Source organism: Triticum aestivum, chromosome 3B, assembly GCF_018294505.1.
Source record: "Triticum aestivum cultivar Chinese Spring chromosome 3B, IWGSC CS RefSeq v2.1, whole genome shotgun sequence".
Taxonomy (NCBI): Eukaryota; Viridiplantae; Streptophyta; class Magnoliopsida; order Poales; family Poaceae; genus Triticum; species Triticum aestivum.
The window spans coordinates 63,916,258-63,942,528 of NC_057801.1; the positions used below are offsets into that span (position 1 = coordinate 63,916,258).

The 26,271-nt window shown below is 44.9% G+C and overlaps 1 protein-coding gene across 4 annotated transcripts; it reads right to left on the bottom strand.

The window, feature by feature from the left end:
* Nucleotides 1-3,101: 3,101 nt before the first annotated feature.
* LOC123064788 (uncharacterized) lies at nt 3,102-7,650 on the bottom strand. Of its 4 annotated transcripts, none has more exons than XM_044488190.1 (8): nt 7,456-7,650; nt 6,058-6,109; nt 5,816-5,904; nt 5,112-5,506; nt 4,762-5,038; nt 4,597-4,685; nt 4,081-4,331; nt 3,102-3,545 (listed from the first exon to the last, which is right to left on the bottom strand). In XM_044488190.1, exons 3-8 carry the CDS (start codon nt 5,822-5,824, stop codon nt 3,409-3,411), a joined length of 1,158 nt encoding a protein of 385 aa, XP_044344125.1. In that variant the 5' UTR covers nt 5,825-5,904; nt 6,058-6,109; nt 7,456-7,650; the 3' UTR covers nt 3,102-3,408. The 4 variants fall into 4 exon arrangements, with proteins under 4 accessions (XP_044344125.1, XP_044344123.1, XP_044344126.1 ...); XM_044488188.1 differs by having other exon boundaries at nt 6,021-6,109; XM_044488191.1 differs by having other exon boundaries at nt 7,325-7,650.
* Nucleotides 7,651-26,271: the final 18,621 nt, after the last annotated feature.

The window sequence follows — 26,271 nt, forward strand, 5'->3', positions numbered from 1 at the left end:
TCCCTAGAGGAGGGGCGGCGGCCATAGGGGAAACCCTAGATGGGTTTGGGCGCCCCCACCCCTAGGAAACTTGGCCCCCAAGCCGGGAGGGGCGGCTGCCCTAGGGGAGGCGCGCCCACCTCTCTAGGTTACGTGAGATGGGGAGGGAGGGGCGCACATCCCCTTAGTGGGATGGTGTGCCCCCTCCCCTTTTGGCCCATAAGGCCCCCAGACGCTTCCCGGGGCCTCCGAAACTCCTTTCGGTCACACTGGTTGTCACCCGATACCTTCGGAACAATTCCGGACTCCAATACCCTTTGTCCAATATATCGATCTTCACCTCCGGACCATTCCAGAGTTCCTCGTCACGTCCGGATCTCATCGGGACTCCGAACAACCTTTGGTAACCACATACTATTCCCATTACAACTCTAGCGTCACTGAACCTTAAGTGTGTAGACTCTACGGGTTAGGGAACCATGCAGACATGACCGAGATACCTCTCTGGCCAATAACCAATAGCAAGATCTGGATACCCATATTGGCTCCCACATGTTCCACGATGATCTCATCGGATGAACCATGATGTCGGTGATTCAATCAATCACGTATACAATTCCTTTTGTCCATCGGTATGTTACTTGCCCGAGATTCGGTCGTCAGTATCCCCATACCTTGTTGCCGAAAAAGGGTTTTCCCCCGCTTTGTATACAAAGCAACCAACCAAGTCGTACAAGGATAGATGCTGGGGCGGAAGCAGCACAGTCACGCCCAAAAGAAACGACAGAGAAAGAGCAAAAGAAACAAATGTCGACAACGGCGGATCAACGAAAACGAAGAAGCCTCGCGAACGCTGCGCCCACCGGGAACTTCCACTAGGCTCCAAGACTCCGAAGCGCCGGCACCTATCAACACCTCCAAGAAGGATCGCGACGATGACGACGCTGCTGCCAAGGGTTTCCCCCGGTACACGACGAGGCGAGAGGAAGGGTAGCCCCCGACGCCCTCCCGGAAGGTCAGGTGGCACCCACAGGCGCCACCGCGCCGGTGTCGGCCAAGCCGGCAGGGGTTTCCCCCGATCCCAACCTGCACCTCGGGCGCTCCGGAGCCAGCCACAAAACCAACCACCACCCAGCGCCAACACATCCCCATACCTTGTTCAATCTCGTTACCGGCAAGTCTCTTTACTCGTTCCGTAACACATGATCCCGTGACTAACTCTTTGTCACATTGAGCTCATTATGATGATGCATTACCGAGTGGAAAGTGTGAACACATGTATCATTCCTTTTAAAATGGCATGTATATATTTTTGAAAAGTAACATTTTTTAAATGCTACTCCATCCGTTCTATATTAGTTGTTGCTATATTCTGTAAGAAGAAGCTCTGGTGGATCATCACATCGTGTGTGATCATGTGCAATATGATCATTAAGGACGGGCATGGACAAGTGGTGAACTATGTGTACGAGTAGATGGGGAGGACGATCGTAGGAATGAAGACCACTCGGTCTCACCTCTCGGCGCACGGGCACATTTCCTAGTGTATTTAAAAAAAACTTTAATCATGTAACTCTGTCTCACCTCTCGGCGCGAGGGAGTGGGACGGCTGGTGGCGACCATGGCTCGAGTTTTTTCTCCATGTTTTTTAATCTTTTTTTTCATCGTTTTTTTTTATTTTGTACCTTTTTCGGATAGTTTTGGTTTTCTTTGTTTTTTATTTCTTTGTTGTCATATTGTTTTTCCAACACATGTCTACTTTTTTTCATACATATAGTACATTTTTCGTGTACAACAGGAATATTTTTTGGCAAACGTTTATATTTTACAAAATGATTAAAGTTTTTACAATATATGTTTTTCCTGTCTAATTTTTTCCATACACTTTCCCTATACATCTAAAACATTTGTATACATGATTGCCATTTTTCATATACATGTGTTGAAAACAAAATTGAATATGTATTAAAACATTTTTCAAATACACTTTGATTTTTCCTAAATGATATGAAACATCTTTTAAAACATGCGAACAATTTTATTTCATTGCACATAACGTTTTTATAAATATTACGAACATTTATTTGGAAATGAGTGAACCTTTTTTCTAAATGCAATGTAAATATTTTCGAATGATACACAATATTTTTTAATTATATGAACATTTTTCACATTGTATCATTCCTTTTAAAACGTCATGTATATATTTTTGAAAAGTGTGAACATTTTTTAAATGCTACTCCATCCGTTCTATATTAGCTGTCGCTATATTCTGTAAGAAGAAGCTCTGGTGGATCATCAAATCGTGTGTGATCATGTGCAATATGATCATTAAGGACGGGCATGGACAAGTGGCGAACTATGTGTACGAGTAGATGGGGAGGACGAGGACGATCGCAGGAATGAAGACCACATCAAAAGATACATTCAAACCCACAAAGAGATCAAGGACCGACATTTCCAATCAGAAGATGGTCCTGTGGAGGAATTGTGGGCATACCATGGTCGGCACGGGTGATCTTTGCTTCCTGCTTGTTTGTGTTTCCTCCATGTATTTTTGATGAGACAATGTAATCTTTGTTTTGACGATGGACTGTGATTTATGTCAGATTTCAGATTTGAATTAAACTTTTGAATTCATAAATTGTTCTTGCAAATGTTCGGTGCCCGTTGAAAAATGTTTGAAGCATTTTTTTTCCTGCATTGTAGAGTTTATTTAGAGTGTATTTGCACAACTGGAATAGAGATAGGATCAATGAGATGAAAGATAACCATTTTTAGGTGTGCAGTTGGAGAAGAGCAAAAAAAGATTCCCTGGTTCTTCTCTGTCCTATTCCTAAACCCATTTTAGTTTACGAAATTTAGATATATGCTACTCCCTTTGTAAAGAAATATAAGAGCATTTAGATCACTACTTTAGTGATCTAAACGCTCTTATATTTCTTTACGGAGGGAGTAGTATTGGAGATGCTCTAATGGGGCCATGAATTTAATGACTTTGGTCAATTCCAGGGCATATAATTTCCTGTTTCAGTTCATTAAATTTTGCAACTAAACATGAAAAAAAAACTCATAGTTTACTACTCTCCATCGATGACAAATCTTCTCACCACAATGGCAATTGGACAACAGAACAATAATTAGAGGCTAATTCACTTTAATGAAAATCTAGCAGATATTAGCCTCTCTTTTTCTAGAAGCATAAAATGGTCCCTCGGTTTTCATCAGACCAAAGGCATCTCAAACTTTAGAAATAAAGCAAAGTTCATGCGCAACCACCACATGCTCGCAAATTACACCAAAATAGCACCAAGATGCCTGGAAGTGTAGCCAAATCAAACGTGAATGTTGCAATTCAGGTATCCCAGGACCCCAACAGCCTGACGGTGATTCTCTGATTCTTCAGCCTCACAGTGACCCTCTGTTTCTTCAGCGCAGCTTAACCGAGGAATCTCCCAGATTTTCTTTTCCAAAGCATGTGTCCATTGTTCCAGCAGCTGCCTCGAAGTCAGGGGCCACAGTAGAGCCCCCCGCTTTAGCAGATGCAAGAGGCGCTGCCATATCACCTGCATTCCATACCACAGAAGCCATTACTAGTTTTCGACATATTCCGCAGAACAGCAGAAGTTATCATGTTTACAACAGCATGCTTTCTGTCTAATCCATGATCTAGCCACATTCTCTAGTTCAACCCACCTCTATCTGGGTGAGTTTAGAAATCACTTGCCGTATAAGTTTCAACACAACACATTCAAAACATAGGTGAGCCAGAAGACTCAGGTTCAGAGCAGAAGATGCAAGAGACATGAGTCAAGCTCTGTCGTTTCATCAGGTTATCTCTTGTAATAACTTTGTTATGTGAGGTCAACCACAGCTGGTTTGAACAATGTTTGGTACACGCAACATAGATTAAATAGGTGAAACACAGCAGCAGCAACCACAGCGTATCTAGAGGGTTAAGAATATGAAGTTTTCATACTAAAAAAATGTATGGAGTTCTCTCGAAAGTGCAAGTCTTTGTTCTATATTCACCAACAGTCACAAGAAAAGCGACAATGCTTCACTCAAGAATCAAACAAAACAGGAAACGAACAGCAATACCTGGTGAAGATAGGGAGCCCGACTGTTGGTCATCCAATTCTCGAGTGACGAGCCTAATGAGTTCCGATCGCATTGCTTCTTTTCTTCCAACATCCCTGTCACCTTGGACTGGATACTTGAGTAGCCTCAATTTTTCTTCGTTGGCCACCTCCAAGTTCACTTTGAGTTGGTCCATGCATAAACCTTCTTCCCTCAACGTGACACCTCCTGTCCTCCTGCCACCTCCACCTCCAGGTGGATCATCACGGCCCCTAAAAATAACACAACTGAAAAGTTCATATGTGCGATTCACAATGCAAATGCAATACATGCATGTGTACTAAGACTATATGCATCTACCTCTTTCTAATAACACAACCGAAAGTTCATATGCACTATTGACGATGCAATACAGACATGTGTACTAAGACTATATGCATCTACCTCTTTCTACTTGATCCCGCCACACAACCGAAAGTTCATATGCGCGATTAACGGTGCAATACAGACATGTGTACTAAGACTATATGCATCTACCTCTTTCTACTTGATCCCGCCACACTACCTCCCTGCTTGCTCGTTCCAGCGCCTTTGCTGAAGCCTTGTTGATCCTTCGAAAGAACAATCTGCAAACATAGACTTATAAGCGAAACTTCAACTTCGTTTTCTCTAATTGAACAAATTTAGAGAACAAGTAGTTACCGTATCATCAATATCCTTCAACAATCTCTCCAGATCATTCAGAAATGAACTTGTTTTAATTGCATATTTTATATCAAACGCAGACATGTCAACACGGTCAACTGTGCCAATTACTAGACCGTCCATGTCGAATACCGCGGCACCGACTAATTGCAAATCCTCTCCATTCGGTTCTCCTTTAACTGTTGGTCCTGCCACGGGGCAACTCATAGCAAATAAATTCTGGCTCCCGAACACAATAGTCCCATCTGGTCGGACTGCTTTGCAGTTTGGAATGCTATCACAAAAAACATGTTAGCAAGAACTTGATCCCAAGAAGAGTAGTGCTATATTCAAATGCAAGTATGTACCTTATCGAGCCAGTCATCAAACCACGTTCATCAAATCTTTCCACCGCCGAAATTGTGAAAACATCCTGTCTTCTAACTTGATTTTCATTAAAGATGACATGATGGCGACTACGAGGAGGACGAGAGCTCACTTTCAGAACAACATGCTTGGATGGTGTGTTTCTCAGAAATATGGTGGCCTCCATCTGGATATCATCATAGAAGCGAACAAATAATCTCTCCCCATCCTTGACTATAGACTCATGAACACTTGTCAGGACTTGCTTCTGATCAGAAACCATCACAAAACCTGTACCAAATGCAACATATTCCTCGCCTATGCGCCGTTCAATGGTAACAACAGATCCGCACACCCGATCATATGATCTGTCTAAAACCTGCTTCTCACATGCAATCTGTTGTTTTTTTAACATGAATTAAATATTAGAGATAAATGGTGCTCAAAAAATTGTTGTTCAATGATAAAACATGATTTTCTAAGCACCCCACGAAGAGATATAAATAGTGCTAGCAAATAAAAATAGAAACGCCGTTGCACCCAACAAGCCACATACAAAGACTGGAAACAGATGCTAACAGTACCTGACTCTCGACCAAAAATCTCGGAAGAAAAGGAGTAGACCGCCTAAATAGCTAACTTACTTAGCTCAGGATCGTACCAAGGAACCACTAAGGAGAGAGTGAAACTAACGGAGGATGCTTACCGGAGGCATCCCTGAATTTTTAAGAGGTTAGAAGATCTTTCCCCCTTTCCTCAAAATGGTGTTCGATGAGTGATGAGTGAGGCTGAAATCTGCACAGAAGTACAACAATGTAGCTTTAGCTGCAAGTGAAGTACCATCTTGATTACGAGAAGATGTAGAGCAGTCAAGGAATCATAAATACACTAAACATATCGATGCCCCTGACCTAGCTGGTAACAAGATCCTTGGTCAGAGGAACCTACTCATCTTTTTCTTGACGACTCCATTTGTACAGCAGTCGGCGCATAAAACTGCCTGAAAAACACCAACACAGGTTGATTCAGAAAATAATGGCATTCATTCTCATGCTAGGGTTTTTACTAGGATAACATAACACAGGGCATCAAGGTAAAGTGGGCACTGCCGCAAATAGATGGGGTGCAAGATCAGCAAATATGATGTCCCTGCAGCCACCAGTCTTTCCAGAACAAAGAATGTTCACCATTTCCAATCTCAGTTTCAATCGCCATGGAAAAGAAGACATGAACACGCATGCATATGTTGAGTCACTAAATTAGAAGTCTAAGAAGCTTGCTGTGGACCAGCAAGTGAACTGACATACATGTCGATTTAACAGTCAAAAACAATTAATTACGTACTAATGTTATGTATCACTAGACATACTTAATTTTATTATAACATATAATAGGTAAGTATGAAGAACCATGGGAAGAACGCCATGAATATATATATATATATATATACATGAGCTTGTTGGTGTTGGTAGCTAACAAAGTATGGGTTTACCAGATTTTGACAGCAACGGCAGAAATAACCTACTCAACGTTGAGGACTTGAGGGAAATGGCTAGTGAACTTTTCTATAGACATGCTCTCCTTGATAACTTCTCACACAGGCACATAGGGTAAACATTCTTAATATATTTTTACTGAAAGGATGTCAAACTATATAAAAAAGGGTAAATGCCCTACACACTAGATGCGCACATGGTGGCAAGGCATGTTGATACAAATGTCTTTACATAACCCTTCTTTCTGACACGAAGAACTTGTACAAACACACACATCTTTTCCCCTCCGATTGGTTTTTGTAGATGCAGAAGAGCATACATAAATAAACCAAGCCTCCAAAAACTGTACATGTATAGGAAAAACCATCTTAGACCTTGTTGGTGTTTATGTTGTTGGCAAGGAAAAGAACACCCTGCTATAAGACTTGACACACATATCAGCTCGAATTACATCTGGGGACACAGAGAAAAAGGGAATCACATCCAGGTTGAGCATATGTAATGTATGTATGTATGTAATGTATGTATGTATGTATGTATGTATGTATGTACGTAATGTATGTATGTATGAAATGTCTTATTTACACTGTGACGCAAAGATGAGCAATGTCTCCAAAATATAATACTAGTACAAGTCAATACAGCTAATTAACTAAGGACAAAAAAGAAGATGAAAACTTAAGCTTTCCGTCCCAGACGAGACAAGCACCAGACTGAACCTTGATCGCTGCGCCGCAACCAACAGATCCGAGGGAGGGCACGTTTCCAAGAAGGAAAAAAGGCTGGGTTTTGGGTTCGCCGAGGAAGCTTTGGGGGTGGGAGGAGGAGGCGGCGGCGGCGGCGAAGGTACCTGCGGAGTGGAGGGGAGGGGAGGAACGCTGGGCGGGGCGGACTGGTTCCGATTGAATGGAAGGAGGAGGCGCCGCCGCCGGAGTGAAGGCACCAGGTCGAGGCGAGGATGGAAGGGGAGGGGAGGGGAGCGGCGGGAAAAATACTAAAGAATTCACCGGTCGGACCTAGGGAAGCGAGCGGGGCTGGGGGGAAGCGGTGTGGGGGCGCGGGGCGCGGGCCGGCTACCGGAAGGCCGTTTCAGCACACGGGTGCTCTCTTTTTCATTAGTTTTTTATCAGCAAAAATAAATAAGCTAGTCTTTTCATTTGATTTTCCATTACAAAAACTGGTTTTATGCCCTCAGTCAAATCGTAAAAACACATCAACGTAAGGATTAACAGATAAGACTGTCCCTCGTAGTATCACATATATTTTTGAACTAAAACCACGATGAGTAATTTGAATATTTTTGAACTAAAACCACGATGAGTAATTTGAAACGGAGGGAGTACCGGACAGAAAGAAAGGCTGCTTCCTGCTTCCTTCCGCTGGGTCGAGCGATGGTTTCCAAGGGGCGAGTCGTTCGTCCGTGACACCGCGTGCCTCGTGGCGTGCGATGTGGCAGCGTCAGCGTGTGAGCCCCGCCATCCTTCCTCTCATTTCCTTGGTCGGTCAACGGGATTCCTTCGGCCCTTTCCCGTGCTCTAGCCAACACTGGTCTGGAGTGGAGACCACCGGCATATACCAGGTGCAATGCAATGTCCCTTTCATTTTGCCCCCTTGGTCGTTGAGTCCGTTGTTTCTATGTTGCAAACGTTTTCCTTTTCTTTTCTCTGAGAGTACATCAATTGTGTATCATAATTTTATAGTAGAAGGCAGCAAAACAAGTTACAAGAATAGCCTGATAGCCTCCCCCACCAAACCCCCAGCGCCACCCAAAGAAAGGATAGCCTGATAGCAATGCAGCGTGCCATATCTTGTCTATCGAGATCTAGCTTAGATCGTTCATCCTTCATTTTATGGTCATTCCGTAGTAGAGATTAAGTCCCTTCTGATCGAAAGAGTGTTTATTCCTCGGAATTTACATAGATCTAAGAATAATTGGGCAGATTGTCTAGTAAGGTATAGTCACTCTAAGCTAGCTACGACTGTGTGGCTCGGTAGAGGACCCTCATATGTTGGGGATCTCTTATCGAAGTATTGCAACTCTATCTTAATGGATAAACTACTATTGATCTCGCAAAAAAAAACGCATCATGTCACAAGCCAACACCACACCATATGCCTAAGAGCATCTCGAGCCGCGCGCCCCAACAGGCCCCCCGGGGCGACTTTTTGGGCGCCGACACCAAAAAAGCTGCAGTCGCGCCCCCAAGACGTCGAAATCCGCTGGCTCGGCCCGTTTTTTAGCCCGGCGATCCCAGGCCGAACCAAGCACGCTGGGGCGCTCGGGGGCTCCGGCGGAAGGAAAAAACATGTCTGGGCCACACTGTCAGGCGAAAAGTCAAGGAAAACGGCCAGATTCACCCCACCCCCGCGCGCTCGGCCACCACCCCTGCCGACCCCGGCGCCGCCCACCGCCCAGCACCGCTAGATAGGCCATTCCCTGCCGGAAAGGAGAAAAGGTTTCGCCATGGCAATCTCCTCACCACCTTCCGGGCGAGTTTTCATGTGCCCCGGCCGCGCAGGGCGGCATACCGGCGGTTGTGCGCCTACCACGCCTGCCAGGTGTTCGGCGATTTGTCTGCTCGGCCCAGCGATGGACTGGGACGACGAGGAGGCACTCGCGGCGTTGCTGGAGGAGGAAGCCGAAGCCGCCGTCCAAGAGGAGGAGCATCTCATGGTCCTCGCCGCCCTCGCCGGCCTGCTCGTGAGCAATGAAAAGCCGCGGCGAGGTGGCTCGGCGCCGGGGCGGGTGAAAGTAAAGAATTGGCATGGTCTGGAAGGCTACTGCATGCTCTACTCCGACTACTTCGCCGACGCTCCATTGCACGGCGAAAAAACATTTCGACGCCGTTATCGGATGAGCATCGACTGCATGCATTGGAAATGGAACAACTGTCCATTTGCTTGGCAGGGGATGTATAAAGGCGCCAAAGGCGGTTGTAGTGTGGTACTTGAGGCAGTGGCTACACATGACCTCTGGATTTGGCACTCTTTCTTTGGGATGCCAGGAACTCACAATGACATTAATGTGTTGCAGTGCTCCCCTGTCTTTGCCAAGCTTGTTGAATCTTGATGACCCGCAAGTACACGACATAATTGTAGCCTCTTTCGGTAAGTAAGAGTGTCGAACCCAACGAGGAGCTAAAGGTAGAACAAATATTCTCTCAAGTCCTATCTGCCACTGATACGACTCTATGTACGCTTAGTGTTCGCTTTACCTAGAACAAGTATGAAACTAGAAGGACTTTATAGGTGTGATGGGATAGGTTTGCAAGATAATAAAGAACACATAAATATAAACTAGAGGCTGCTTAGATAAAGAAGCAATAAAGTAAATATAGCGAACACTGGAGTGGAGACCACCGGCATATACCAGGTGCAATGCAGTTGAATGCAATGTCCCTTTCATTTTGCCCCCTTGGTCATTGAATCCGTTGTTTCTATATTGCAAACAATTTTCTTTTCTTTTCTTTTCTTTTCTCTGAGAGTACATAAATTGTGTATCATAATTTTATACTCCCTTTGTCCCGAATTAATTGACTCAGATTTGTCTAGATACGTATATATCTAGACACATTTTAGTGTTAGATACATCCGTATCTATATAAATACAAGTCAACTAATTTGAAATGGAGGAAGTAGAAGGCAGCAAAACAAGTTACAAGAATAGCCTGATAGCCTCCCCCACCAACCCCCCTTGCCCCCACCCCCCTAGCTTAGATCATCCATCCTTCATTTTATGGTCATTCAGTGGTAGAGATTAAGTCCCTTATGATCGATAGAGTGTTTATTCCCCGGAATTTACATAGATCTCATAATAGTGTTGCAAATTGTCTGATAAGGTATAGTCACTCTAAGCAAGCTACGGGTGTGTGGCTCGGTAGAGGACCCCATATATTGATGATCTCTTACCGAAGTATTGCAACTCTATCTTAATGGATAAACTACTATTGATCTCGCAAAAAAATGCAGCATGTCAGAGGCCAACACCACACCATATGCCTAACACTGCGTTTGGATGTTCCCATTGGAGGCTTGGAATCTAAATTGGTATTGTAATCTTTCAATTCATGTGTTTGGTTGGACAGCGAATTGGCAGGCTGTAATGAAACGAATACGCTGGCTGAATTACATCCCACACGAAGTGCCTGCCCACGATACAGAGCCGTGCCGCTCTGAATCGCACTGAAATCAGCCTACCCACAAAACATACATGTTCGAGCGACCAAAAAAAGAAGGGGATAGGAGAGAGGCCGACCGCGACGACCTAGCAGACACCGCCGCCGGCGGTGCAGGTGCCGTCCTCCCCTATTCCCCAGCTCCTACTTGTCGTCCCCCTGGGCCACGCCCCGCCATGGAGTTCAACGGCGGCACAGATGCCTTCCTCCCCGACCGGCTCCAGCCGCCGTACCCCGTCGTTCTTAGCCACACCTGTCCGTTGATGTCTACTACACAACCTTCTTCTTGTAGACGTTGTTGGGCCTCCAAGTGCAGAGGTTTGTAGGACAGTAGCAAATTTCCCTCAAGTGGATGACCTGAGGTTTATCAATCCGTAGGAGGCGTAGGATGAAGATGGTCTCTTTCAAGCAACCCTGCAACCAAATAACAAAGAGTCTCTTGTGTCCCCAACACACCCAATACAATGGTAAATTGTATAGATGCACTAGTTTGGTGAAGAGATGGTGATATAAGTGCAATATGGATGGTAGATATAGGTTTTTGTAATCTGAAAATATAAAAACAGCAAGGTAACTAATGATAAAAGTGAGCACAAACGGTATTGCAATGCTAGGAAACAAGGCCTAAGGTTCATACTTTCACTAGTGCAAGTTCTCTCAACAATAATAACATAACTGGATCATATAACTATCCCTCAACATGCAACAAAGAGTCACTCCAAAGTCACTAATAGCGGAGAACAAACAAAGAGATTATTGTAGGGTACGAAACCACCTCAAAGTTATCCTTTCTGATCGATCTATTCAAGAGTCCGTAGTAAAATAACATGAAGCTATTCTTTCCGTTCGATCTATCATAGAGTTCGTACTAGAATAACACCTTAAGACACAAATCAACCAAAACCCTAATGTCACCTAGATACTCCAATATCACCTCAAGTATCCGTGGGCATGATTATACGATATGCATCACACAATCTCAGATTCATCTATTCAACCAACACAAAGTATTTCAAAGAGTGCCCCAAAGTTTCTACCAGAGAGTCAAGACGAAAACGTGTGCCAACCCCTATGCATAGATTCCCAAGGTCACGGAACCCGCAAGTTGATCACCAAAACATACATCAAGTAGATCACGTGAATATCCCATTGTCACCACAGATAAGCACGACAAGACATACATCAAGTGTTCTCAAATCCTTAAAGACTCAATCCGATAAGATAACTTCAAAGGGAAAACTCAATCCATTACAAGAGAGTAGAGGGGGAGAAACATCATAAGATCCAACTATAATAGCAAAGCTCGCAATACATCAAGATCGTGCCAAATCAAGAACACGAGAGAGAGAGAGAGAGAGAGAGAGAGAGAGAGAGAGAGATCAAACACATAGCTACTGGTACATACCCTCAGCCCCGAGGATGAGTTAGTCCCTCCTCGTCATGGAGAGCGCCAGGATGATGAAGATGGCCACTGGTGCCGGATCCCCCCTCCGGCAGGGTGCCGGAACAGGGTCCCGATTGGTTTTTGGTGGCTACAGAGGCTTGCGGCGGCAGAACTCCCGATCTATTGTTCTCCTCGATGTTTTTAGGGTATATGGACATATATAGGCGAAATAAGTCGGTCAGGGGAGCCACGAGGGGCCCACGAGGGTGGGGGGCGTGCCTCCCTGCCTCGTGGCTTCCTCGTTGCTTCCCTTACATGCACTCCAAGTCTCCTGGATTGCTTCTGTTCCAAAATTAACTCTACCAAAGGTTTCATTCCGTTTGGACTCCGTTTGATATTCCTTTTCTTCGAAACACTGAAATAGGCAGAAAAACAACAATATGGGTTGGGCCTCCGGTTAGTAGGTTAGTCCCAAAAATGATATAAAAGTGTAAAGTAAAGCCCATAAACATCCAAAACGGGTAATATAATAGCATGGAACAATAAAAAAATATAGATACATTGGAGACGTATCAAGCATCCCCAAGTTTAATTCCTGCTCGTCCTCGAGTAGGTAAATGATAAAAACAGAATTTTTGATGTGGAATGCTACGTAGCATAATCCTTAATGTAATTTTCCTTATTGTGGCATGAATGTTCAGATCCAAATGATTCAAAATAAAAGTTCACATTGACATAAGAAATAGCAATACTTCAAGCATACTAACAAAGCAATCATGTCTTCTCAAAATAACATGGCTAAAGAAAGTTCATCCCTACAAAATTATATAGTTTGGTCATGCTCCATTTTCATCACACAAGAATGCTCTCATCTTGCACACCCCCGATGACAAGCCAAGCAATTGTTTCATACTTTAGTAATCTCAAACTTTTTTCAACTTTCACGCAATACATGAGCATGAGCCATGGATATAGTACTATGGGTGGAATAGAATATGATGATGGAGGTTGTGTGGAGAAGATAAAAGAAAGAAAGTCTCATGTTAACGAGGCTAATCAACGGGCTATGGAGATGCCCATAAATTGATGTCAACATGAGGAGTAGGGATTTCCATGCAACGGATGCACTAGAGCTATAAATGTATGAAAGCTCAACAAAAAAATAGTGGGTGTGCATCCAACTTGCTTGCTCATGAAGACCTAGGGCATTTTGAGGAAGCCCATCGTTAGAATATACAAGCCAAGTTCTATAATGAAAAATTCCCACTAGTATATGAAAGTGACAACAAATGAGACTCTCTATATGAAGAACATGGTGCTACTTTGAAGCACAAGTGTGGAAAAAGATAGTAACATTGTCCCCCCTTTTTTTGGGCCTTTTTTTATTTGGCCTTTCTTTTTCTTTTTTTATTTGGTATTTTTTATAAGGGACAATGCTCTAATAATGATGATGATCACACTTCTATTTGTTTACAACTCATGAGTTACAACTCAAAACTAGAACAAGATATGACTCTATATGAATGCCTCCGGCGGTGTACCGGGATGGGCAATGAATCAAGAGTGACATGTATGAAAAATTATGAAGGTGGCTTTCCCACAAATACGATGTCAACTACATGATCATGCAAGGCAATATGATGATGATGAAACGCTTCATGATGAACGGAACTGTGGAAAGTTGCATGGCAATATATCTCGGAATGGCTATGGAAATGTCATAATAGGTAGGTATGGTCGCTGTTTTGAGGAAGATATATGGAGGTTTATGTGTGATAGAGTGTATCGTATCACGGGGTTTGGATGCACCGGCGAAGTTTGCACCAACTCTCAAGGTGAGAAAGGGCAATGCATGGTACCGAAGAGGCTAGCAATGATGGAAGGGTAAGAGTGCGTATAACATGGACTCAACATTAGTCATAAAGAACTCATATACTTATTGAAAAAATCTACAAGTCATCAAAAACCAAGCACTACACGCATGCTCCTAGGGGGATAGATTGGTAGGAAAAGACCATCGCTCGTCCCCGACCGCCACTCATAAGGATGACAATCCAAGAACACCTCATGTTTCAAATTTGTTACACAACGGTTACCATACGTGCATGCTACGGGACTTGCAACCTTCAACACAAGTATTCTTTAAATTCACAATTACCCAACTAGCATGACTCTAATATCACCACCTCCATATCTCAAAACAATTATCAAGCATCAAATTGATCATAGCATCCAACTTGATGATAGTTTTTATTATACCCAACTTGGATGCCCATCATTCTAGGACCAATTTTATAACCATAGCAAATACCATGCTGTTCTAAAAGACTCTCAAAATAATATAAGTGAAGCATGAGAGCTCAACAATTTCTACAAAATTAAACCACCGCCGTGCTCTCAAAGATATAAGTGAAGCACTAGAGCAAAAATTATCTAACTCAAAAGATATAAGTGAAGCACATAGAGTATTCTAATAAATTCCAAATCATGAGGGTTTCTCCCAAAAGGTGTGTACATCAAGGATGATTGTGGTAATCTAAAATTCAAAGACTCATATCATACAAGACGCTCCAAACAAAACACATATCATGTGGTGAATAAAAATATAGCTCTAAGTAAAGTTACCGATAAACGAAGACGAAAGAGGGGATGCCTTCCGGGGCATCCGCAAGCTTAGGCTTTTGGTTGTCCTTAGATATCTTGGGGTGCCATTGGCATCCCCAAGCTTAGGCTCTTGCCACTCCTTATTCCATAGTCCATCAAACCTTTACCCAAAACTTGAAAACTTCACAACACAAAACTCAACAGGAAATCTCATAAGCTCCGTTAGTGCAAGAAAGAAAAACCACCACATAAGGTACTGTAATGAACTCATTCTTTATTTATATTGGTGCTAAACCTACTGTATTCCAACTTCTCTATGGTTCATGCCCCCCGATACTAGCCATAGATGCATCAAAATAAGCAAACAACACACGAAAAACAGAATCTGTCAAAAATAGAATAGTATGTAGCAATCTGTAACTTTCGAATATTTCCGGAACTCTAAAACTCCTAACAAAATAGGAAGTCCTGGTAAATTTGTCTATTGATCTACTGCAAAAAGAATCAACGCAAAAGCACATTTCTGTGATTTATTAAAATTATTCTCGTGAGTGCAATTTTTTTTTGTTTTTCAGCAGAATCAAATTAACTATCACCGTAGGTTATCCTATAGGTTCTACTTGGCACAAACACTAATTAAAACATAAAACCACATCTATACAGAGTCTAGATGAAATATTTATTACTAAATAGATGCAAAAATAAAGAAACAAAAATAAAATTGGGTTGCCTCCCAACTAGCGCTATCGTTTAACGCCCCTAGCTAGGCATAAAAGCGAGAATAGATCTAAGTGTTGCCATCTTTGGCACTCAATTCATAAGTAGCTCGCATAATAGATTCATAAGGTAATTTGACTTTCTTTCTTGGAAAGTGTTCCATGTCTTTCCTTAATGGAAATTGGAATCTAATATTCCCTTCCTTCATGTCAATAATTGCACCAATCGTTCTAAGAAAAGGTCTACCAAGAATAATAGGACATGAAAGATTGCAATCTATATCAAGAACGATAAAATCCAAGGGCACATAATTCCTATTTGCAACAATAAGAACATCATTGATCCTCCCCATAGGTTTCTTAATGGTGGAATCCGCAAGGTGCAAATTTACAGAGCAATCATCAAAATCATGGAAACCTAGCACATCACATAAAGTTTTCCGAATCGTGGAAACACTAGCACCCAAATCACATAAAGCATAGCATTCATGATGTTTAATTTTAATTTTTATAGTAGGTTCCCACTCATCATAAAGTTTTCTAGGTATAGAGATTTCCAATTCAAGTTTTTCCTCATAAGATTGCATCAAGGCATCAACAATATGTTTGGTAAAAGCTTTATTTTGACTATAAGCATGAGGAGAATTCAACACGGATTACAACAAGGAAATACAATCTATTAAAGAACAATTATCATTATTAAATTCCTTGAAATCCATAATAGTGGGTTCAATGCTATTTAAAGTTTTGACCTCTCCAATCCCACTTTTACCAAATTTAGCATCAAGATCTAAAAACTCTGAATCATTGGGACGCCTTTTAACTAAAGTTGACTCATCTCCAGTCCCATTATTATCAAGATTCATATTGTAAAACAAAGATTTAATAGGGGCACATCAATAAATTTTAGATCTTCATCTTTATTTTCATGGAAACTAGAAGAACACGCTTTTACAAAGCAATCTTTCTTAGCACGCAACCTAGCGGTTCTTTCTTTGCACTCATCAATGGAAGTTCTCATGGATTTGAGAGACTCATTGATATCATGCTTAGGAGGAATAGATCTAAGTTTCAAAGAATCAACATCAAGCGAAGGTCTATCAATGTTCCTAGCCAAATCATCAACTTTAAGCAATTTTTCTTCAAGCAAAGCATTAAAATTCTTTTGAGAGATCATAAATTCTTTAACACTAATCTCAAAATCAGAGGGCATCTTATTAAAATTTCCATAAGAGTTGTTGTAGGAATTACCATAATTATTAGAGGAATTACTAGGGAATGGCCTAGGATTAAAGTTTCCTCTATAAGCATTGTTACCAAAATTATTCCTACCAACAAAATTCACATCCATAGATTCATTATTATTATCAATCAAAGTAGACAAAGGCATATCATTGGGATCAATAGGAGCACTCTTAGTAGCAAATAATTTCATAAGTTCATCCATCTTTCCACTCAAAACATTAATTTCTTCTATAGCATGCACTTTTTTTACTAGTAGATCATTCGGTGTGCCATTGAGAGTAATTAACCATAATTTTATCAAGGAGTTTAGTAGCTTATCCTAAAGTGATTTCCATAAAAGTGCCTCCCGCGGCCGAATCTAAAAGATCTCTAGAAGCAAAATTCAATCCGGCATAAAATTTTTGTATGATCATCCATAAATTCAAACCATGAGTAGGGCAATTGTGAATCATTAATTTCATTCTTTCCCAAGATTGGGAAACATGCTCATGATAAGTTGTTTAAAATTCATAATATCGTTCCTAAGAGAGATGATCTTAGCGGGAGGAAAATACTTAGAGATAAGAGCATCTTTGCACTTATTCCAAGAATCAATACTATTTTTAGGAAAAGACGAAAACCAAGTTTTAGCACGATCTCTAAGTGAAAACATAAATAACTTCAATTTAACAATATCATTATCCGTATCTTTCTTCTCTTGCATATCACACAAATCAACAAAATTGTTTAGATGAGTAGCGACATCTTCACTAGGAAGGCCGGAGAATTGATCTTTCATAACAAGATTCAACAAAGCAGCATTGATTTCACAATATTCAACATCATTAAGAGGAGCAATCGGAGTGCTAAGGAAATCATTATTATCGGTATTGGAAAAGTCACACATTTTGTATTATCTTGAGACATCATGACAAGCAATCCAACACACAAGCACACAAAAGGCAAGCGAAAGAAAGAGGAGAACGGGAAAGGGAGGGTGAATAAAACGGGAAGGGTGAAGTAGGGGAGAGGAAAATGAGAGGCAAATGGCAAATAATGTAATGCGAGGGAGATGAGTTTGTGATGGGTACTTGGTATATCTTGACTTGAGCGAAGACCTCCCCGACCACGGCGCCAGAAATCCTTCTTGCTACCTCTTGAGCACTGCGTTGGTTTTCCCTTAAATAGGAAAGGGTGATGCAGCGAAGTAGCGTAAGTATTTCTCTCAGTATTTGATAACCAAGTTATTGATACGTCTCCAACGTATCTATAATTTTTGATTGTTCCATGCTACTATATTACCCCTTTTGGATGTTTATGGGCTTTATTTTACACATTTATATCATTTTTGGGACTAACCTACTAACCGGAGGCCCAGTCTGTATTACTGTTTTTTTGCCTATTTCAGTATTTCAAAGAAAATGAATATCAAACGGAGTCCAAACGGAATGAAACTTTGGGAGCGTAATTTTTGGAACGAACGTGATCCAGAGGACTTGGAGTGCAAGCCAAGAAGCAGCCGAGGCGGCCACGAGATAGGAGGGCGCGCCCACCCCCTCTGGGCGTGCCCCCCTGTCTTGTGGGCCCCTCGAGCGGCAACCGACGTACTTCTTCCTCCTATATATGCCTACGTACACCGAAAACATCCAGGGAGCCAACAAAACACAATTTCCACCACCGTAACCTTCTGTATCCGCGAGATCCCATCCGCGAGATATCACAATCATCCTTGCTGTACACACCTTTTGGGAGAATCCCACTTGATTAGAATTTGCTAGAATACTCTATGTGCTTCACTTATATCTTTTGAGCTTGATAGTTTTTGCTCTAGTGCTTCACTTATATCTTTTAGAGCACAGCGGTGGCTTAATTTTGAAGAAATTGCTAGTCTCTCATGCTTCACTTATATTATTTTGAGAGTCTTTTAGAACAGCATGGTATTTGCTATGGTTACAAATTTGGTCCTAGAATGATGAGCATCCAAGTTGGGTATAATAAAAACTATCATAGGAAGTGAATTGGATGCTATGATCAATTTGATGCTTGATAATTGTTTTGAGATATAAAGGTAGTAATGTTAGTGTCATTGAGGGAGTCCTAGACTAGGGGGTGTCCGGATAGCCGAACTATCACCGCCGGCCGGACTCCAAGACTATGAAGATGCAAGATTGAAGACTCCGTCCCGTGTCCGGAGGGGACTTTCCTTGGCGTGGAAGGCAAGCTTGGCGATACGTATATGTAGATCTCCTACCATTGTAACCGACTCTATGTAACCCTAGCCCTCTCCGGTGTCTATATAAACCGGAGGGTTTTAGTCCGTAGGACGAACAAGAATCATACCATAGGCTAGCTTCTAGGGTTTAGCCTCCTTGATCTCGTGGTAGATCTACTCTTGTACTACCCATATCATCAATATTAATCAAGCAGGAGTAGGGTTTTACCTGCACTGAGAGGGCCCGAACCTGGGTAAAAACATCGTGTCCCTTGTCTCCTGTTACCATCCGCCTAGACGCACAGTTCAGGACCCCCTACCCGAGATCTGCCGGTTTTGACACCGACATTGGTGCTTTCATTGAGAGTTCCTCTGTGTCATCACCTATAGGCCCGATGGCTCCTTCGATCATCAACAACAACATGGTCCAGGGTGAGACTTTTCTCCCCGGACAGATCTTCGTATTCGGCGGCTTTGCACTGCGGGCCAATTCACTTGGTCATCTGGAGCAGATCGAAAGCTACGCCCCTGGCCATCAGGTCAGATTTGGAAGTTTGAACTATACGGCCGACATCCGCGGAGACTTGATTTTCGATGGGTTCGAGCCACAGCCAAGCGCGCTGCACTGTCACGATGGGAATGATCTAACTCTGCTGCCGGACAGTGCCCTGGAGGCCGCACAAGCGTCCGCTCCAACCCTTAGCTCGGAGATGACTGCGCCGATCGAGGACGGGTGGCTGGACACCGCCTCGGGGGCTGCTACCTCTACGGCGGTAGAGCCGAATACCAACCCTGTCCTTTGCAAAGCCCGTGACTCCAAGGTGCCGGACTCCTCTCCGGACTCCGAACCTTCCGCGCCCCGACCAATCGAATCCGATTGGGCACCGATCATGAAGTTCACCGCTGCGGACATCTTTCAGCACTCGCCCTTTGGCGACATCCTGAATTCACTAAAGTCTCTCTCCTTGTCAGGAGATCCCTGGCCGGACCATGGTCAGGAAGGTTGGGATGCGTACGATGAAGAAATTCAACGCCCACCCACCACCCACTTTGTAGCCACTGTCGATGATTTAACCGACATGCTCGACTTTGACTCCGAAGACATCGACGGTATGGACGACGATGCCGAAGATGACCAAGAACCAGCGCCAACAGGGCGCTGGAAAGCCACCTGAACTCACGATGTATATATGGTGGATACCCCTAAAGGAAGCGATAACGAGGAACAGCGGGACGCCGTGAAGGATAATTCCCTCGAAAAGCAGTCAAAATGACGACGTAAGCGCCGCTCAAAGCCCCGCCTCGACAAAGACAGCACACATACAGACCCAGCCACGGTGGATGACGAACATGCCCTCGAGCAACCATCCGAACATGATAACTTGGATAGACAATCCGTCCCCGGCGAAGATAACAGTCCGGACGATCTCACGCCGGACACATCGTCGAAGCAGCAGAACCTCGACAAAAGGCTTATTGCCACTGCACGTAGTCTGAAGAAGCAGAAGCGGAAGCTCAAAACGGCGGAAGACGCACTCAGAATGAGATGGAGCAAGGTACTCAACACCGCAGACAAATACAACGATAGTCGCCAAACAAAGAGCTACCCGAAGTGCAAACTACTGCCCGAATTTGACGAGGAGGCCGTAGAGCCCCCACGATCAAAGAACAAAGAGGTCGCCCGGTCGGATAGACGACCACACGACAAACAAAGAGCGGCAAACGACGCCGCACACAAATCGATACGCGATCTGCATAAGGATTCACGCCAAAAGGATGGCCCCGTCAGATCTATCTATGGGCCAAGAAAGCAAGCTCTAGAAAGCAATACAACACGTCGAGTATTCGAACATCACGGCACACCCAAATACAGGGGCGCTGCACACCCCCTATGTTTCACCGATGAGGTGCTGGATCATGAATTTCCAGCGGGATTCAAGCCCGTAAACATAGAGGCATACGACGGAACAACAGACCCTGGAGTCTGGATTGAGGATTACATCCTGCACATACATATGGCCAGAGGAGATGAGCTCCACACCATGAAATACTTACCCCTCAAGCTCAAAGGGCCAGCCCGGCATTGGCTCAAAAGCCTCCCAGAAAATACCATTGGAAGTTGGGAAGAGCTCGAGGATGCGTTTCGGGCAAATTTTCAGGGGACTTATGTCCGCCCTCCGGATGCAGACGATTTAAGTCACATAACTCAACAGCCTGGAGAGTCAGCCCGCAAATTCTGGAACAGGTTCCTCACCAAAAAGAACCAAATAGTCGACTGTCCGGACGCCGAAGCCTTAGCAGCTTTCAAACATAATGTCCGAGACGAATGGCTCGCCAGACACCTCGGCCAAGAAAAGCCGAGAACAATGGCCGCACTAACAAGCCTCATGACCCGCTTTTGCGCGGGAGAGGATAGCTGGCTGGCGAGATGCAGCACCAGCGACCCAAGAACATCCGAAGTCAGGGATGGAAATGGGAAACCACGACGCAGCAAGAACCAGCGCCGGACCAAGGGAAACAGTCCGAAGAGCACGGCAGTCAGCACCGGATTCAAAAGCTCTCGGCAGAACAACAAAAAACTGCCTTTTAAGGACAACAACGACGAGCTGTCCAACCTAAACAAAATCTTGGACAAGATATGCCAAATCCACAGCACCCCCGGGAGGCCTGCAAACCATACCCACAGAGATTGCTGGGTCTTCAAACAGTCCGGCCGACTTACCACCGAACACAAGGGGCTCGACACACCAAGCGAGGACGATGACGAACCCCATAAGCAGAGCAACGGGAAACAAAAGAATTTCCCACAAGAGGTCAAAACAGTAAACTCACTTCAAGTGACAACAGGGAAAAATAGAGCGGCGCCCATTAAAGTACGCGCCGCACGGTCTACACCAATGGAGCCCCAACACTGGTTGTCAAAACCAATCACCTTCGACCATCAGGACTACTCCGGAAGTATCCATAATGCAGGATGGACTGCTTTAATATTAGATCCTATAATCGACGGACTACAATTTACACAAGTCCTAATGGACGGCGGCAGTGATCTAAACCTGTTATATCAGGACACAATCCACAGAATGGGGATAGACCCAACCAAAATTCGCCATAGCAACACTTCCTTTAAAGGAGTGATGCCAGACCCATATGCCCATTGTACGGGCTCTCTACTACTAGAAGTTGTGTTCGGCTCTTCCGACAACTTCCGTCGCGAAAAGTTAGTCTTCCACATCGCCCCATTTAAAAGTAGCTATCAAGCACTATTGGGACGCGAAGCTTTCGCCCGCTTTAACGCAATACCGCATTATGCATCTCTTACACTTAAAATGCCCAGTCCACGCGGCATAATCTCATTAAAAGGAAACTTCGAGTGTTCCTCGAATACGGAAGAACGTGAGACTGCCTTGACAGCCACACATTAATCCGGCCTTGCTGATCAAAGCACCTAAACTGGTCATTGAGACCCCGGACACGGTTAGGCGAGTCCGGCATAAATAAACAAGGGGCTTACTAGTCGCGTACCCCCTCACAAGGGGCTGCACGCATATACAATAAGAGCCAATAAAGCTCAATTTTATTCATTTTTTGAATCATACTCTGTTTATTTTAAATACATTTTTCGCACGATCTTTTTTCAAAATAAGTTCTTCTCTTTTACAGATGAACACCGTACTACACCCGTCCAGGATACGGCACAACGGAGACACAAGCGCAGACGTGCAGTAGGGACCCGTTGCAAGGATTCTTTTCAGATTAAGACCCTGCGTAAACCTTTTTTACTGTCTCTTGTTGATACACATCCCCCGGTTTCTTTCTACAACCGAGGAGGAGGCTGGCGTTTTGGCATCGACCGCGTCAGAAATTTTTGCGCGTACCTGGACACTAGGGGCTTAGGGCATTGTTTTGCCCGTTTTCATAAAGACCGAATACCTTAGGGAGTGTTCGGCGTCTCGAGTTAGGCCTTATATGCATCAGCTCCGAATCATGTCTTTGGTCAAATATTGGGTTTGCCCGGCTCCTGTGTTTTGCTGCGTTACGTTCCGCTCTATCGGCTAATGCGGCACCAAGAGAACTACTGTGATTGTGCCCCGGTTCGTCCGGGTGAGCACCTCAGTAGAGAAAGCCGAAAACTGACTGTCATGATATAGCGAGAGACTGGTCAACCACTCGATCGACCATCGGAATGTTTAGAATTCCTCCGCTTTGACGAAGGACCGTTTCCCGGTCAGGCACATACGCGCCCAGAATTCGGAGAGCGCGGTGCCCCTAGGGGCTATATAGTAGCCCCACCATCGAACTCCTATGGCTAAGTGAAAGTGATAAAACATTATAGTCCGGTTGCCTAGTTTGCTACGCTATCACCTCCTTCACAGGACCAAGACGTTGGATTAAGTGTGAAAATGCGCTTTTTTGCAAACACCCCCACACTATGTGCGTGGGGGCTGAAGCCGAAGACTGCCATCTTTCAGGTTATATACACATATACATTAACGGCCGCACAGGAGGTACTTCAATACTTGAACGCAGAAGTATAAAAAGCCCTTATATTATATATTTGAAACATGGTTTCACAAATCATACATGTCATTTGAACATAATATTCTTCGAGCACTGCGTCTCCATTAAATGAGCGCCCTATAGGACTTCCTAAAAATAGTGCTCGGCAGGTACTCGGCTTCGGTCCGAATCCCGGGATGCAACGTCGGTGGCCTTCATCTCTGCCCAGTATGTTTTGACACGGGCAAGAGCCATCCGCACACCCTCTATGCATGCCGACCGCTTCATTGCATTAATATGCGGCACCACATCAAGGAACTGCTGCACCAAGCCAAAATAACTCTTCGGCTCGGGCCTTTTAGGCCACTAATGAGCCACGACATCCTTCATGGCAAGTCCGGACAACCTATTCAGCTCAGCCCTTCCATTAACCGATCGGTTAATGGAAGGGGACGCTCTGGGCTATGGAACTGCGACCAAAAAAGCTCTTCCATTCCGTGATCCTTTTGGCCTCGGAAGTGTGCGACCGCGTCTGCGGCACTCGCCGCTAAATCCAGTAAGCATCCTCCGCACCCCACAGCTGGCCCAACTGGGCATACTTTAGATCCGTGAACTTCCTCTGCAGCAGAAAGGGCTTTCCAGCCGTGATATCCCCGGCTTGACGTAGCTTCTCCTTTATAGCTCTCATCGCGGAGCGGGCATCCTTGGCTTCGGAGGTGGCCTTCTTCAGGTCCTCTTGCTCCGCTCGGTGTTCTTTTTCAAGAAACTCGCAGTGGTCGGTAGCATTCCTCAGCTTCATGGCCATCTCGGCCATTTCCTTCCTGCTTAGGCAGTCAGCAGCCTGTTCCGCCTTTAGCTCTTCGGCCGCCTTCAGGGCAGCCGAATTACTTTTTCTGGCTTGCTCCTTGGCTCAGGCGAGCTCCGCCCGAAGGTCCTCCATAGCAGCGGCACCATCTGCATTAAGCATACATGTTGTAAGGTACGTGCGTCAAGCTCCCTTACCAGGTGTCCGCGGAGAAGACGCATACCTTGTGACTCGTCAAGTCGCTTATTGACTAGCGTGATGTCCGCATCCGCAACGTCAAGTTGCCGCTTCAGTTCGGCAAATTGATCTGTCCGGCTAGCCACCGAACGCTCTGCCACCTATATAGGAAAGGCGACATCTTACGACTGAGATTATGATCCTCGGCACACTGTCACCTTTGACAACATACCGAGTCTCAGGGGCTACTATCTATACAGGGCGCATTCTATATGCCAAACTATCAGAAGGTATATCATTTTCACGTACCTCAAGCCCCGTCAGTAAACTTCTGACGGCTTCATGCAATCCCCTCCCAGCGGATGAAATCCTTTCAATCACCTTACCCATTAACGCACGGTGATCTTCTGAGATAGACGCTCGCCCGAGTAGATCCTTCAGCTCCTCCAACCGTACACCAGTTGGTGCCGGACCGTCCGGCCCTGCCGGACTCGGGGAAACCCTCCGCGACGACACCTCAGGGTCGTCTGCCCCACCTGACGGTGCGGCAGAGGGAGGCGTTTCGCTCTCCATCATCTCCGGACAAAGATCCCCTGAAGACGAGCTCCGCTGAGAAGGGCTGAGATCCGAACTACAAGGTAAAATTTTGGTTATCTTCAGAAATAAAAACAGGGATGTCCCTTATTACAAAACTCCCCTTTCTACTTACGGCTCGCTGGAGGGCTGATTCCCATGGGGAAATAGTGCGGCTGGGGCTTCTCCCGGCGCAGGACCCTCTGGTGAAGATTTCTTCCCCCGCTTTGAGGCCTTGGCCTCCGGACCTTCAGAAGCGGTCCTCTTTCCCCCCAGGGGCGAGGGATTCCTGATCCCCCCTTCCTTGAAAGCCTCCTTTGCGGAGGCGGTAGCTTCCTTGTTCCCCCCTTCGCCTTCTTCAAAAGGCGCAGCCGCCAGCATCTTGGTTAACACAGGATCCGGCGTGGTCTCAGGGAGGGGGGTCGGACACCTTATCATCTTTGCTTTCGCTATCCACTCCTGTTCAAGGGACAACTCTTTAAAGGGCAGGTTTATGATAAATATATGGATAGCGTGTCCGGGCACAGGACTACTTACTTGAGTATCCGGGCGATTGCAGCTTAGACCTGCGTCCTCGGTCAAGTCCGGACACATCTCTTGTGTTCCGAAGAACAGTTTATACATCTCCACGGGCGTCGCGCCCATGAAGTGTTGGAGAGCTTGTGGTCCCTCCGGATTGAATTCCCACAGGCGTAGGGGGCGACGTTTGCAGGGCAGAAGGCGCCGAATCAGCATGACTTGTGCCACTACAACCAGATTGATCTCCCTCTCTTGGAGGTCTCGGATACGGCCCTACAGCAGAGGTACGTCCTTGGACGGCCCCCAGTCAAGCCCTTTGTTGACCCATGACGCCAGCCGTTGTGGAGGACCCGGGCGAAAGGCAGGTGGCGCCACCCATCTGGTGCCCCTGGGAGCGGTGATGTAGAACCAATCATGTTGCCACAAACCAAGCTCCTCTTGAAAAGAGCCCTCGGGCCATGGAGCGTCAGCACTCTTGCTTATAACAACCCCTCCGCACTCTACCTGCTGCCCCTTGATCATCTTCGGCTCCACATCGAAAGTCTTGAGCCACAATCCGAAGTGAGGGGTAATGCGGAGGAAGGCTTCGCACACGACAATGAACGATGAGATGTGGAGGATGGACTCCGGATCCAAGTCGTAGAATTCCAGCCCATAATAAAACATGAGCCCCCTCACGAAGGGGTCCATCGGGAAGCCTAAACCCCAAAGGAAGTGAGACACGAACACCACACTCTCACCAGGCTCGGGAGTAGGAATAACCTGCCCTTGGGCAGG

What these genes read in the sequence shown, in the direction of transcription:
- LOC123064788 (XM_044488190.1), bottom strand. An exon ending in TTGATGACTGGCTCGATAAG is followed by an intron (nt 5,039 to 5,111) that starts GTACATACTTGC and finishes TTTTTGTGATAG; the next exon opens with CATTCCAAACTGCAAAGCAG. An exon ending in TGAAGGATATTGATGATACG is followed by an intron (nt 4,686 to 4,761) that starts GTAACTACTTGT and finishes CTATGTTTGCAG; the next exon opens with ATTGTTCTTTCGAAGGATCA.